Source organism: Podarcis vaucheri, assembly GCF_965113315.1.
Source record: "Podarcis vaucheri genome assembly, chromosome: 12".
NCBI classification, from domain to species: domain Eukaryota; kingdom Metazoa; phylum Chordata; class Lepidosauria; order Squamata; family Lacertidae; genus Podarcis; species Podarcis vaucheri.
In genome coordinates, this window is record NC_138750.1 from 41,703,601 (window position 1) to 41,719,820 (window position 16,220).

The window sequence follows — 16,220 nt, forward strand, 5'->3', positions numbered from 1 at the left end:
TCACTTGAGAGGCAAAGATTTGGAAGCATGCCTAAATGGCACTTCAGCTGCCCCCACTTGTTAAACGTACACATCAGTTCCCTGCGCATCAGAAATCCATCTTAATCTACCTCCTCCCCATCCTCCACAAAATAATTAAAAATAAAGCTCTCAAAAAATTATGCTTTGAAACCTGCACACCATTTTTCTTCCAACTCTAGAGAACAGAGAACAGCTGGCATAGCAGAGAACAGTAAAAATGACAATGGCTAACCTGTGGACATGCATACAAAGCAGTTTTCTCAAGTAAAGAACTACCTTAATTATTTTAAGTGCCTTCGTGTATTCCTCCTTTCTCCCCCCACCCCCCGCAACCCCCAGTTAGGGGGAAAATAAAAGGGGCAGGAGCAATGAAAAACGTGCAGTTGGATAAATGACAATCAGATGCGGATAGCAGCTTTGCAACGTGATTCATGTAAATGGATATCCCGCCACTCACATTTCTTTTATGTTATATTAAACAAGATAGAGGATTGGATCCAAAGACCTCCCCCCAAAAAACAATCCTGAGTTAAATGGAAAGCGCTTCTGCTCAAACACAAGGGGTGGGTGTGGGTGACTGTTACCGACGCCCAATTCTGCTTCAGCCCTGTATGTTGGTCCTCCCCACACAGCCCCCATGCATGCAAAAGCCATTCCAGGGAAGCCTTTCAGAATGGCACGAAGTGGCATGATGGGTCTTGAAAGAGAAAACATCACCCATGAACAAGCAGAGGCAACTTCCACTCTTGCAGGAGACCTCTAGAACCAAATCACAGTCAAAACACAGTTTTAATTGGACAGGGGGAGGCAAGGGAAGGAGGAAACTCATTGCTTGGTTTCAAGAACAAAGAATCATCTCTGTCCTTTAACAGTCAGAAGAAAACCAATTCAGCTGCTTAGAACTTTGAAGGAAGGAAGTAACCTTGCTCTCCTCAACCCACACAAATGTGCTTTAATGAGGGGTGAGTTTAGGCATGGTAAATAACGCTTGTTATTTTGTGCTTTGCCCCAGTGCATGACTGATTTCTTGGGAGCACACGGCTTTAGCTGCTAGGAGCCCCCTTTATCTACAACATTGGCTACAACAGCCTGCTCCTCATGTTGAAGACTGGAATCTTGCTGCTATCATCGCTGCCTTTGTAACCTTGAGGATAAACTACAAATACTCTCTGCGTGGGGTTTAGCCTTTGAAAGCTTTCTCTGCTGCAGAATGTAGTTTCCCTCCTTATTCTGCTTCCTTCAGGCATAGGGAGTAACAAACATCCTCCCAATCACTGGAAAAAAATACGCTCCAACCTCTCTCACCATTGCGAATTTTACTGTCTTAAACAAACAGCAAAGTGCTTCTTCTGCTGTGCTGGAAGAAGCTTAATACAGGTAAAAACAAAACACTGTACAGTGGTACCTCGTGTTACGTACTTAATCCATTCTGGAGGTCCGTTTGTAACAGGAAACCACTCGTAACATGAGATGCGCTTTCGCTAATGGTGGCTTCTGCTGCCGCCGCGCCACCAGAGCGCGACTTCCGCTCGCATCCTGGGGCAAAGGGGCATCTACTTCCAGGTTAGCGGAGTGCGTAACCCGCAGCATTCGTAAGGGGGACGGTACGTAACACGAGGTACCACTGTAATAATTTTTTAAAAATTTCTTCAATAACAAATCCACTCTCTCCTTGACAAAAGTCAAATCAAGCAGATTTGCCAAAATGAAGAGGTCTTACAAAAAAAACAAAATAGCGATCAATACATTCCCCCCCCAAAAAAAAATCAAAATGTAGAGATGGAGGAGGAGAAATCCTTTAACTTCAACAAAAAGGTATTCTATAACCTTGGGGCCACTACTATCAAGGTCCTGCTCCTAGCAGTAGATGTCCTAATCTCATGTTATAAGAATATATGGAGCAAGACCCGGCTTGCCAAATGCAAGTGGTTCAGGGGCTGGTACAGAGAGAGTCAGCTCTTAAGGTGGGAATGTCTCAGACCATAAAGTGCTTCAAAATGCTTTAACTCACACCTTGCATTGGGCCTAGTGATGGATACAGATATCCCAATAGCAAGAAGCAGCCACAGCATTTTGCACCAGCTAAAGCTTCTGAATCGTCTTCAAGGGCAGTGCCATCTGGAATACGCTGCAGGCTATTGTAACTTCCCAGGGTGGCAAAATCACCTCTTTTCCAAGAAGGGACAGAGCTTATATAGAAAACACAGTTGGCAACATACCCCTATGGCGACTTGCTGAGATTGGGATATTTCACGCTCACCTGTCACAGGCATAGTACCCCACACTACATGGTCTGAGGATTCCTCACCAGAATCACTTCCACCTTAATTAATTCATCCTCCTCCACCCAACTATCACCTCCTACACTGGCTAAGGGCAGAACTGAATTGCAGGAAAGTAAGAGCATACTGATGACACCAAATCCTTAGGCTGCAAATGATTACCATTTATTCATATCAACATTGAACAGAGCTCACATTTCCAACTTTCCACCTTATCCTTTAAGCAGGAGGAAACTTCTTTCAACGAGGCATTTATTTTTCTAACCAGATAACCACTGTCTGGTCAGACTGGTCTTCCCCATGAGTCCAAACAGCTTGCAACAGCCGCCACAACTCTCAGCAGCATCAACATCGCTGAGGGAACCCAAATCAAATGCAAACAAGCTACTAGAGAAGAGGCTGTTTTCAACATTTCTGATATAGATTCTGACTGAACAGCAGTATCTTACTGCGGTAATTGGGAAATACATGAGCAAGTCTGCCATGAAAGAATCATGCAAAATTGTCATGGAAAACTCAAGTTGCATCACCATCCATCAGAGCCGAAGAGCCTACACATCGGATTGCAAAGTACCATGTATCCCAGCTCTTCAGTAAATTATAGAGCTGAGATCTGGGACAGGGGAGGAAAAGAGAAAAAGAGGGGCCTGGGGGGGGGGGAGGAAGCTCTATGTTGATCACACCAGTGCACAGTCATGCCATATAATGACCAAGATGTGGACTGGCCTCTCTCCAGAATTTCTCATTACTTCCTCTGCTGCATTCTGATTCTGTAAACCTGAAGAATCCACAACATTTCAAATGTAGACCATCCTTACTATCCCAGTCAACAGATTCTTGTCCAGCTCAGAACAGCAAATCCAGCACATGATGTTCTACATGTGCAAGGCCCAATACAAACTGAAATAGCTACACAACTGTCACAAAGTGTCATGAACTGCACCAGACAAGGAGGTCTGAACATGTATACTGGAGTGACCCAGTACAGTTCCTCAGGGCATCTCAAACAGCAGTCTCAAGATGATCGCACCAGCTGAAAGAGTGCTACGTAGCCGGAAATAATCCAAATTAGTCCCTGGTATCCAACACTGGGGCAACCAATCAAAACCAGTCTACCTGTATAAGGTAAAATAGCCACAATGCATTGTGACCATCCCTACCTCATACATCTCTGGCCAAAGTTGATGGTGGACACAAGTTAGGCTAGTATAGGTCTACTTATCTCATCCAACTAGGTTGGAGGCAAAATTATCTATTCACCGGTCTTGCATTTACCAGCACTAAGGACAAGGAGGAATTTAAGAGATCCAGAATTCCAAACTCCCCAGGTTGGACCCAGAGAGCCAGTACAAAAATGGTTTTCACACACACACCTCATACTGCATCCATGCAGGCCCTGAAGCTTGCCATACTCCTCTAACCAAACTTCCTTATCCACTAAGCAGTCTCTGCAACACATCCCCATTATGATCTATACTGGAAGGCAACACTAGAAGGCCAACATTGTGGTGGTGCTTATCAACACTTCTTTCTCAATTGCAGACAAGTCAAAATAGAATCCCCAGCTAGAAGATACGCATCATGGACCAATCAACGAGCCTGTTCTCACTTGCTCACAGAGTCAGGAACAGGAGACAAGAGGGGCTTTCCAACTAGACATAGCTGTTTCAAGTCCTACCAGGAACCAGCAGTTTCTTCATGAGCTTGTCTATCTAGCAAAGGATCGAATGGACTTGATCTACCAAGTCCTCCATCTCTCTGGAGGCTTTGCAGTCACACACAAGCTCAAAACTATCCATTGCACACATGGGAGATTTAGAGGCTAAAAACTTTCTCCTCTACTCCTTTGCTTCGTCCTCTTAGCTTTTAATTTACATCTGCCAGCACTAGCACAGCCTGTAAGAGCTCTGTTATCCATGTAGATACCAGCACAGTATCAAGGTCTGGGTTAATAGGTTGCTAATGATGGGCAGATTTGACACTTAACCTGTCTTGCTCTGCATGGTCTATACCAAATACAGAGAAGTGTGTGTAAAATAAAAATGCCTTAATAAGCTATTAAAGGAGATCTTGTACAATGATACCTTAGGCAACAGAAGTGTTGCTTTCTCACCTCAACCAAATTTAATAAATTTCTTAATAAATTGACCACAAATGCACCAATCTTGTAATACTGTACAGTACTGTTTTATAACACTGGCCAAGAACCAATTATAAGTCTTAGGAACACACACAGACACACTTCAGCAGACTATGCTAAATTAGGTTCTGAACATCTCCCTAACTCAAGGATAATGTACAGTTTGAGGCATTAAGACATTCAAATAATTTATTAAATTTGTACTCTGGTAAAGAGGAAGAAGAAGAAAAACCAGGGTAATGACAATAAATGCGATCTTTTTAAATAATACTTTGCTTTCCCACCTTTTTGGAACCTGAATTATTACTGCTCACATTTATGTATTTTTATTACTCATATACCAATGCTATAAAATATGAGCAATTACTCATATTTTAATGCTTTAGGGTCCAATATACATGGCAAGTCTTTCAACACACTGCTGCTGATTCAGAAGTCTCATTTTAGGAGTGACGCTTTCCCCTCCTTTTCCATTTATTTAGCCGAGCTCTCAATGATTCAGTGTTTATCATTCCTATATGGGAACCATTGGGGCTCCACTGTTTTTACAACTATGAAACATTCTCTAGGCTCAAAATAGTTACTTGGCCAAAGGCAGAAGACTCCTAAAAATAAAACCAAATGCTGTTCTGTGGGAGAATTAAACGAAAAGTGGAACTGTTTCCAAAACTACAAAAGGAAACAAAAGGAAACACACAACTCTGCATTTTTACCTGAAATAGCTGAGGCAGTGCTTTTACTGTCAAACAGAACCATATTCCCAGCTTACATGGAAGAAGGTCCTGCCACTGCGGCTTCTCTAGTAACCTATAGAAATAATAATAACAACAATTCAGTTATTTATGTGTATATGTCTTGTTGCATACACTGCGATGAAAGCCTCCAACGAGGAACATGAGGGCTAAAGAAAGTAGCATCCCACTATGGGAACCATGTAAATATTTCTATGTAGAACGTAATCAATAAAACAAATATATTCAGAGGGCCTTCCTAAACATTGGGCTTGCCTGCACCTCACAGAATAAACCCCTCAGACTTTTTGACGGCTTCAGTACAGGGGGCGGGGGGAGAGAAACTACCACCAAACCAGTCACAAGCGCTGACAACCAGATATGAAGTCTGTAGCATAAACAAACCAATACATAAAAATTAATGTCATTTGCAGTTCACTGAAGCATTACTCACTGATGTCATCAGAACTGAAGACAGGCAAAATGGTCTGTGCTCTCCATCCTGCATTGATCCAGTTCATGCCCCTGCTGTGTGAACTATTTAAACCCTTTATTTCTTTCTATGAATCAATAGAAGGAATGGTGGTATCTTTCGGAGTATTCTGAATGTCACTATTTCCCCCCATGTTGTTTCTTGGCTTTAAAGGGGGGGGGGGCACTGTATCACAGGACTGAGAACATTTTCCTAATGTCTTTTTTGCTTCTAAGGCCAAACGGTACCAGCTTATAACCTACGCTACCCTTAACAGCAGATATGTCTGGAAAATTAAGATCCCGTTGAATATCCTGCATGCAATAAACTCCTTGCAGTTAATTCCTCCCCTCAAAGTGAAAAACTACCAAATTTAAATTAGCAGTTTCCACACTTTCTGCTGGTTCCCCCCCACCCCCCCAATAATGTATTAATTTCATACAATCAACCCACAGCTATGTCTCAAAAATTATTAGAACTAATGGCAATTGCTTAAGTTATTTTTTGTGTGTTTTTTTTAAACAAACACTGCAAAGCTTCTTTTCCAAGTGTCAAAACATTCAGAAGTTGCTTCTTTTATGTGCCTGCCTGGCAAGACCTATTTCAGCGCTTCCTTTCCCACCTTTCATTCTTGTCTACACCAAGTTTCGCTTCTTCCATATTCTTCCCTCCTGCCTTCTTCCTCTTCTCTTTTTTTTTCCTGCTAAGCAGCTCATCCTAATACAGAGAGGAGGGGGAGAAACTGTTAGAGGTTATCAGAAACATGTGCTCTGCAATTGTTAGGAAGATTCTCCAATTAAGAGCAGAACAGAACAGCATTTATGCAAATGCAGGGGGGGAGCTACATGATTAAGTAAAATCATCTAACAATAACTGTTGCCATGGCATCTCCACTCCTTAAGCACACATGAAGTCCAGCTCTGCCAGTCCCGCAAATATCTACAGCAATCAAAGTTTCTCTTATTTTTTTAAAAAAATAACTTCTTTCCTCATATGACAACTTTAATACGGTAGCTCTGAAAACACAAAATCAAACAAACAGATGCAAAAGTTCAAATTTTGCATGTAAATAATCATTGCTCTTTTGCTTTCTGGCAGACAAGAAGGAAGCAACATTTAAAACATTTCTTTTGCTTCTGTCATTTTACCATTCTAACCCTGGAACATTTATCACATTTGAAAGACACTTCAATTTGGGCATTGGGAGGGGGCCCTCCATTAAGACATTAAAAGCCCAGGCGAGTATGAATTTCAAACATCAAGAATGGAAGCTGGGGGGGGGGAGAAGAACCCCCAAACCTGCATTTGTGCAATTTGCAAGGAGGGTTAGGTAAAAAAGATCCCTGAAAGTCACCAATACAGAAAGCGAAATGGTTTGCATTTTATTGTTAAATGTTGCAGATCATTTAAAAGGCTTTTTTTGTTTGTTTGTTTGTTTGTTTGCCGAGGGGTTCATACTCAGTTATTGGATTCAAGTGAGGAATGTTTGTCAGTCTGTAATTACTAGGAAACTAATTTAGAGGGTGTGGGTGTGATGAACACTTTTGCAGCAATTTTAAATAAAACTTATTTCCGATGCTTACCAGTTGTTTTTCCAGGTAGATTGACCAAACCACAGCATAATGGCCCACTGTGAGGATAATGAACAACAGCAATGCCAACTCTGCATTGCTCATTTTCCTCACTCGTCTGTAGTAAAATACAGGCTGTCGCCAATCTGGTAGCCCATTGATCAGAATATCATCATACCTACAGTGGCAAAAACAAACAAGCTTTCATGAGGCATTTAAAATGAACCTATTTGCTTTTTTAAGAGAGAGAGAGAGTGAGTGAGAGAGAAGTATGGAAATTCTGTTTTACTCATCCACTTTTCAAAAATATTAAATTGCCGCAGCAGCAGCAGCAACAACAACATTTTAATCTGGGCTCCTGGTAAACAGAATCTTCTTCAGCAACTGCATAAAAAGGGTAGCTCTACTGTTCTAACAGCACCCCCAATTGATTCACTTGAGAAATGTTTTTACTCTACAATGAACCATATGTTCAACCTACCTGTCAATCATTGGTCATGTTCCCAGAATAAAAGAATTACAAAGGGATGGTTTTAAGTGGGAGGCAACAACCACCAAATCCATTTGCTAGCTTTGACTCCTTAATTTAGAAAAATATGGGGAAAAACAACATCGTTCCTGTTGAACAGAGGTGTAATGTTATTAAACTTTTTTCCTTTGACATGAAAACTAATTTAGAAATGACTTGCAATGTACAAGTGATTGGCATTTTCTTTAAAAGAATGAAATTTGAAACATTATAGGCTGCTAAGTTTGCATTTTATTCTAGCGACTTTTCTGCCTTCTTTTCTCTCTGTGTGCGTGTTTCATATAAAAAGCCATTTGTTAGAAATAAATTCTTTCTACATTTATTATTCTTGAAATCAGTTCTACTACTCATCATTTACGCACACACAACTCTTAACTGCATAAACCACTGAAGTAGATAACTTTTAGTATAGAAACCTGACAAGCCTATTATTAGGAAGATTTAGAACTGGGGCATTTAAAATACTGTATGTTAAAATTAATCCTAAATGGAGCACGACTCATTGAATATTCTAATCACGCTATTTCCAGAATTAAATCGGCACTGAAAAGCCTAATTTGGTGCAACACATTGACCAAAATATTTTAATTAAAAATATTCTGAGTTAGTCGCAGGCCTAATTACAGGAATAGAAATAGGGCCTATATTGTCATGCAGGTCAGTAGGACTCAGTAGTAGGTTTTTCTCAAGTAAATTGACCGATCGGAATAATAGCGCAGCTGCTAAACTGCCAGCCTTGACGTGTAAATCAATTTAAATGCAACAACTGCAGTAGCTACTTTGATAGTTATTAAATTGATACCTTGGAGATAGATTAATGAATAATTTCTTTTTTAAAAAAATTGTCTTCTTTTTTTAAAAAAGAAGCCCTACATCTTTGTATAAAGTAGATTTCATTGAAAAAAATTAAGATGCCCTCTGATTCATTTGTTCTAAACAAACGGTTAATTATTTGTTGGTCAGAGCAAAACAGTCTGCTAATTTGCATTGCTGAATATTAGCAGGATAAATATTACATAACTTTGCCACCTCTGTCGGTTGTTATGTGAAATATAAAAACAGAAACAATACATATTTATTAGGGTCTAGTTTAAGCCATCACTATAAAAGATTAAGAATGTTTAAGCTATGCCTATAATGATAGGAGTATGTCTGTTTTTCCTCTCCAAAAAGGGGAAGGGGGGGGTCTCAAATGTCCTAGAAAAATTGTTTTAGTGTGAGCAACAAAAAGAAGAAGAAAACTAGCTATTTCAATACCATGGGGTTTTTCGGAATGCATCAGTAATTTAAAATGTGAACATAAGTAAGAAGTAAAAATAGTGAACAAAGAATAAAATTTTAAAATATATATTGTGCTTGCATGAAACAAAGCGTGCTTGCATGAAATAGATCCCCCCCCCTTTAAAACTATTGAAACTAAAACCGAAAACATCTCCCCATCACTGCTACCAAACAGTGAGTGAATGGGGGGACGGACATTAAAGGTTATGGACTAATAAGGGGGTGAAATGCTAAATATTTATCTTCTGGAACTATCATAGACCTTGATAATCCACACTTAAATTCACAATATATTAAAAATCTGTTCTATATGCGTCCAGATCTGACACATGAAAATTTCATGCACTAAACACACTCTGTATTTACCAGGCTACGTCTGCTATTCTGAACAAAAGTCTCCAAGGATTTAGTTCCAGAATCAATGCTCTATTGATTTTACTATCAATGAACATTATGGCTCACACAACTGGCCATTTTAAGGGAAGATAGCTTCTATTATAACCCACTTTTTAGAATATATACTGTCAAAAAATAAATCACTCCTTTCTATGGTAATTGAGCACTGTATTTAAAAATTAAGACGTCTGTTTAATTTTTAGGACCGCATATGAACAATGATCCTTAAGTTACTCAGAATCCTCTGATAATTTTAAATCTTGTTTTTCACATTTAGCAAATTAGTTAATTAGGAAGCATACAGATGATTCATTAAAGTACTTATTTGCAGAAATCAATTTATCACCTACGATGGACTTTCAGAGGCATGCATAAGAATTAAGCAAATAAGGAAATCGCAAAGCAGTCTGCCTTTATGTCCTCTTTGCATCTTATTCATGCTCTGATTTTGCACACTTCCAAAATATGGGCAACATAGAGATAGGTCTATAATGCACACACGTCAATCAGATAACTATTATTGTGAAATGTATATTAAGTAAAACCTGAGATCACTGTGTTTGTTGTTATTGTTAAAGCTAGCCAAAAATAAGTTCTCATATTCAAAACAGAAATTTGATATTAAAACCACAGACCAAAACTAGTTGCTTATTCCACAACACAACTGTAGCTTCAAGTAAACTGTAAAGATGAAATTGTAAGAGGACAAAGAAATATATTTCGCCCACCCATATTCAGCTTTATGCAGCATGCTGCAATGCCACTATAATCTAGCTAGCTTAACACAATGCTTCAGAATTCCCAACTTTTATGGGCTTGTTTCAAACATATATCTTTAGAGTCTTAAATTATTTAAAATCTCAAAATTCTGAATCTATGCACATTTAAATGGAACTTTCAGCAAAATCAGTGGAACTCACTCCCATCTAATATCTGCAGAGAAATTAGGTTTTAAAATCTAAGCTCAAAGGGGGAGAAAACACTCCCTTTCATCCTGCTGTTGTTGCCAAAAAATAATAATAATGTAAATATACTCGCATCATATACTTTCCATATGGTACATGTAGAAACCTCTTCATTAAGAAAAAGGTGCTATAGGATTCAACCTTGGTGTTAGAACACTTATTTTGATGCCCAACTACTGGTTCCAGTAATCTATCCACAAGCATTTGAAAACGCTTTTCTAAATTAGAAAAGCTGTATGATTTTAAAACTGATAAGCTGTTGATCTGTCATTAGGGTCGCTTTTTAAAAAACAAAAACACCACCAGCCTGTTCAGATTATATTTTCTATCATCTAATGGAAGAAAAGAATCTGTTGGAAATGAAACCATTTTCAACTACATATTAAAGACAAGCAACAACATATTTACTCTGTAATATTACAGTAAATGCAGCTGGATTAAGAGTAGCTCCCAATATCAAGCTACATATATTGTTTCATCTCCTGCTCATTTGCCTACTCAGCATAGCAAAGCGCAGGATATTAAATCTTAAGAAGAGCCCAGTGGGTCCTGCTACAAACAGCATCCTCAAACTGCTGTTTAGCCTCCCCCAAGTTCAAAAAGCAGGTTGAAGGTTTGACACAAGAGGAGCTGAAAAGAAAACTCAAACAAAAATTCGGCCCTCACTCCAGCCTCTTTATACTTCTTTCACATCACATACTCAAATCACTTCTGAGCTGGGGGGAGGCTGGACAGCTGTTTGGAGGTTCTGTGTGGGCAGCTTCAGAACAAACAACCCTTCCAAAAAGAAAATTCTGGTGTATGCACAAAACATGCTGATTTTAATCACCGCCTTGACGTTCAGTATGAGACTTTTAAGAAAGAAGAGCAAATCTGAAATGTTTTTTAGTGCTGTGTAGATGGAGTTAGGCTGAGCTGCTACATACTGAGAAAATTGCTTTGACAACCTGCTAGGGAAGACTGAGAAACTTGAGTGCTTGGAGGAGATGATGGTCCATTGAGCATCTGCCCACAGTTAAACAAAGTCAGGGACCACCAAACCTGGAGCACATGAATCTGAAGGAAGAACTAAGGGAAACTAATTTATTATTTGGTAATTAGTTGGTAAGCACATGGTTTAAGGAAGGGGGGAAAGCCCACCTAAAATAACTGTTAATCAAGAGGAAACAAGAATTTTAATGCAAGAGAAATAGCCTTTATATTTGTTATTAGTGCAGTTTTTGCAACTGAATCTGTAATCCAAGCGGCCAAGAATTCCCAAAGGCAGAGTCCTGGAAAGAGATGTCTCAAAGCAGAATTTGTTGGGCTTAAAAAAATTTTTTTTTAAGGGAATACTTGCTGTCGGGGAACATTCAGGATCATCACGAGCCATTTTTAGGCATTTAGCTGAATAACCATAAAAAAAAAATCATTGTTTACAGCAACTCATTTTACACAAGGCGATGAAGGCTTGCACCAATTCAATTAAACACATTTCTGAGATAATTTCATTACATGATTTCCAATATACACATTATGTGAAATCCCTAAATAATTTAATTTCATGGCTGTGGTCAGTGTGGTTGTGGAAGTACATAGATGTACTGGGTGGGGGTGTAAAAATAAACTCATACAAAAACACAGGTTATTTGGTATTAAAGTCATGAACAGTGAGCATGCAAAATAAACACTATCAAAAAAATTAAGTGTGTGTGAGTGTGAGTGTAGGGGGGTGCATTTAAACTAGTTCATACCTTTTGCAACCATTTGACACCAGACATTGACCCCCTATTGTTAAACTTCCTAAACTTCCTTGATCTATGACTCCAAGCTGAAAGACTGCAGTGGGAGGCAGGGTAAAAACCATACACAGAATCTCCAAAACTCCTCTGAACACTGTTCCATGGCTCTTTCAACACAGAGGATTATCTGAAAGTAGATAATCTCTACTATGAGACCTGGACTCATGCCAAGGTTTCCACAAAGCCAAGAACCTCCTGGAGAACTTTCAGCATCACTACTCAGAGAATTGAAAACCTAGAGATATTTTAAACAGAACTCATTTGCTGGCAGCAAGCCCTTCTTTTCTTTGGCCAAAATATCTGGGTCACTAACAGTAAAGTGAGCATCCTAATAAACCACAAGTCCAAAGTAAAATACAACAGTCCTCTGGAAAGCAACCCAAGCACAAGCAAATGCCTGGTAAAATTATTTTCTCACAGGTACATGAATACTTATGTTTTGTACTTAAGGAAAAAAGCGTCTGAATAATATGCAATAACTAAAAGCCTTTTCAAATATTCCTATTTTTGTCGTATCGTTTGGGTTTTTTAAAGGTGTGTGTGTGAGATATATATATATATGGAGAGAGAGAGAGAGTGTGTATTAAAGTCAACACATGCTACAGTATCCATGGAGAAAATAACCCAAGTCCACAACTTTTGGTGAGATCCTGAAAAACGGAAGATGGCTTTTCAGACTGAAAGGTTTTGAGCAAAGCAGCAATACCCACAATCAGTTTGCACTGGCCACAGTGAAAATCCACAGGTCTTACTCTATAGTTGGAGAATCTGAGGATCTGCTTAACAATTAAAGGGAATGAACTGCTGCACTAAGCATGTGCTAGCAGTCTATAAGCTCATATTTATATTACAAATTATAAAGTTATCACCTGGTTCTTTTATCAACATAGGCTAGAACCTAGCACATATGAGAGAGCCTATAAAATTCTGGCTAACCTGACTCAGTTTAGCTGGGGAAAAACTCTGCTTTGAAATATATACAAAATAAACTCACCTATGCCTTCTCTCTTCATCCTTTAAAACCTCATATATGGCCACCAACTAGAATGAAAGCATACTTTTATTTTTCTAAAAACAGCAGCACACCAGCAACCAGAATATTTTGCCACCATGCTGCACGTATACTGGGCTTTTTTGTACTCTTAAAAGAAAGAATAAAGAATAGTTCCTAGAATCAAAGAATACGTTCAGGTCATTCTGTGTAAACTAAATATTTCCCCGTTTTCAGTAATTTTCTGTTCAAGATAGTAGCAATTTAATTATTCTGTGATACAAACAAATCATCATCATCATCATCATCCAACTTTCAAAGCATGCTCTACTGTTTCACTAGTATTCATTATAATTTCCAAATAAATTCCAAGTGAACAACTGTTGAAAAACCATATATTAGGTCTCCTTTGAAAAATACACCCACAGAGTAAAGCTTAATTTTATACACATTAAACATTAACATGTTTGATGAAATTTTTCCATTGCAATGCAAAACATGCAGGTTGTGGCACTATAATAATAAAACAACAACAGAGTCAAGGAGTCCACAAAGTCTTGTTCCCAACCCTAAGCATTCCCATTATCTAAGTATGTTTAACTTCTGACAGCACATGGTGGTGTGTTTTTTTTTACCCATTTTAAATTTCTGTAGGAGTTGAAAGCATTAGACCATAGTAAAGTGGCAACAAAAGCTTCGAAACTTCCCCAGGTTAAGCATTTCAAAAAAATAATACCCCACAATCACAATTATATTTATTCAAGGTTTTAATGACCACATGATACATTTTAATGCTTGTATGTGCATCACTTACTTGTCTAAACTGGGTTTCCGCATTTTCATCTTTATTCTTATCTGGGTGCAATATTAGCGAAAGCTTGCGATACGCTTTCCTAATGTCTGCCGATGAAGCATCCTGAAAAACACAAAGCAAACTTTGTCAGAAATGAATTCCCAGAACCTTGTTAAGATCTGAGAAGACAGCCAACCAAGTGTGGGGACCTGAGGCAATGTAATTTGAGCAATCATTCTTCAGCCGGGATATGCAGCGAGCCAGGCCCACATGACTGAACAATCAGTCAATCTAATTTTGCTCTCCTCTTAACTTCTTTCACTGCCATGTGCTCATTACAAGAAGATAGTATTTGCCAGAAACTTTCAAACACTTGCTTCCTTAAAATTAGTCAATAAATCTTCAGCGGTAATTAACAGATCAAAAGGACAAATTAAAATTAATACATCTGCGTATCTTCGAAAATATTCCCTTTTTCTTCAGCTATTACGCTCATTTACAAGTTGCAAGGCCTCAGCTAATGTGGTGCCCTTAATATTAAAATTACATCTCTATTAATTTCTTGCAGAATTCAAGCAACCTTTGTTTCTGCTTGTCTGCGTAAGAGGGCTTTCCCTCACAGCAGCATCGGCTTGCATTTCATGAGAAGGAAACTGCAGAAGTGCAACCAAACAATACCACTGCCCTGATCTCAGTTCACTTTCATTATTATTATTTAAAAAATGAAGCTCGGGTGTTTTGTATTAATTGCACAGATGCGTAAGTAAATTCGGTTTCTAAGATCACCCGGCAAAAAAAAGATGTTACAGTTAATCCCTACCTCTTCTCTAGAGGAACAAAGCTGTGTCTAAATTACAAAGTATCATTACATATACCCTGAAAACAACTAGTTTAATGGCCAACATGTCAAAGGCAACGTATGCTGAGCGTTTACATAACCACCACAATAGTCTAGCCTCAAACAAACGTATCCTAACAACCCCTAAGAAACTGCTTGGTATAAAGTGAAAGTATTGTCAAGTGAACTACTCATGAGGATTTGGTTTCAGAGAGATATTTCATCTCGGATTAAAGTAATAAAGAGGGATATATGCCGGTATCGCATCCTCTCCCATAGATCATTCTCTAGAACTACATCTGCACAAACTATTGTAGTGGGTCAAATCTGGAAGAGGTTCTAAAACTATAAGAAGTCAAAAATAAGACAATTAAAGCAGCACTGTAATTAGCCTGTCAAACCTTCAGCACAAAGCACTGTTTTCATTACAGATTTACAGCACAAGCCTTATTCAGCACAAAACATTTCAGGCCAGAAGGGAATAATCGGGTGGAGCGTGCTGCATGTGTGAGGAATCGTTTCTGTGTTGCTACATGCGTGCTACATGTACTGTGAGAACACAGAGGCTTTGAAACAGAGGCATGGAACTCACCCATGACTGTCTCCATGCAGGCCTCATGCTTTTTCTTGCACCAAAGGGCTTTTTGTGTAGAAAAAGCATGATATTTGAAGTGGCCTTTTCACTGCTTTGAGTAATGGGGAGGGGATGCAGGCAGGAAAAGACTATTAACTATACAAGATTCAGGATATCATCATCAAGGCAAAATCTTTGCATTTTCACAGGCAAGATATGAGCACCTGCTGAAATCACCAATCTATTTTGCAGCTGTAAACCACAACACACTTACTGAGGAGTAGCCTTTTTTAAACACAGTGGAATTTCACTCTGATAAAACATCCATCAGATTTCATCAAGAAAGTGACCAAAAACAACAACAACAGAATTTAGGAATATAGGTTATATTTAGGATAATTAATTTCAACATCCTTTCTGATTATTCTAATACACCCTGTTTGTGCAAAAGAGCGTGGCCTTTTTTCTTATTGTGGTATTGAAATTGTATCACCTAAAGAAAATTAAAGTTAGGCGTTGTGCATCTTTTCACTCAAGAGTCTACTCCTCAGAACCAGCAAAGGAGAAAACGATGCAAAATTAGTTCACTCTGGAGACACAATTATGAATGCAAGTATGAAGGGGAAAGTGGCTTTATTTATACACAGAAACCCAACATGCTATATATGTAAATTAAGTAATTTGGGGGCTAGAAATCTGCACCTCCACCTCCAGCTTCAGCAAGATGTCTCACTAACACAATTTCATTATGTTTGGACATGGCTGTGAGGAGTTGAGTTAGCCAATGCAATATTGACCATGACTTTGCAGTCAATTAGACTAGGACAAATTGTGTTCAGCATCTGTCACTTAATT

The 16,220-nt window shown here is 38.7% G+C and overlaps 1 protein-coding gene across 1 annotated transcript in view; it reads right to left on the bottom strand.

Moving 5' to 3' along the window:
• DNAJC1 (DnaJ heat shock protein family (Hsp40) member C1) overlaps nucleotides 1-16,220 on the bottom strand; it is a 78,357-nt gene that overhangs the window by 44,909 nt on the left and 17,228 nt on the right. The window contains exons 2-6 of the mRNA XM_082193639.1: nucleotides 13,975-14,076; nucleotides 13,164-13,210; nucleotides 7,230-7,395; nucleotides 6,269-6,363; nucleotides 5,157-5,250 (exon numbers count right to left, since the gene is read on the bottom strand). Of these exons, the coding sequence (XP_082049765.1) occupies nucleotides 5,157-5,250; nucleotides 6,269-6,363; nucleotides 7,230-7,395; nucleotides 13,164-13,210; nucleotides 13,975-14,076 (504 nt within the window). The remainder of the gene's footprint in view (nucleotides 1-5,156; nucleotides 5,251-6,268; nucleotides 6,364-7,229; nucleotides 7,396-13,163; nucleotides 13,211-13,974; nucleotides 14,077-16,220) is intronic.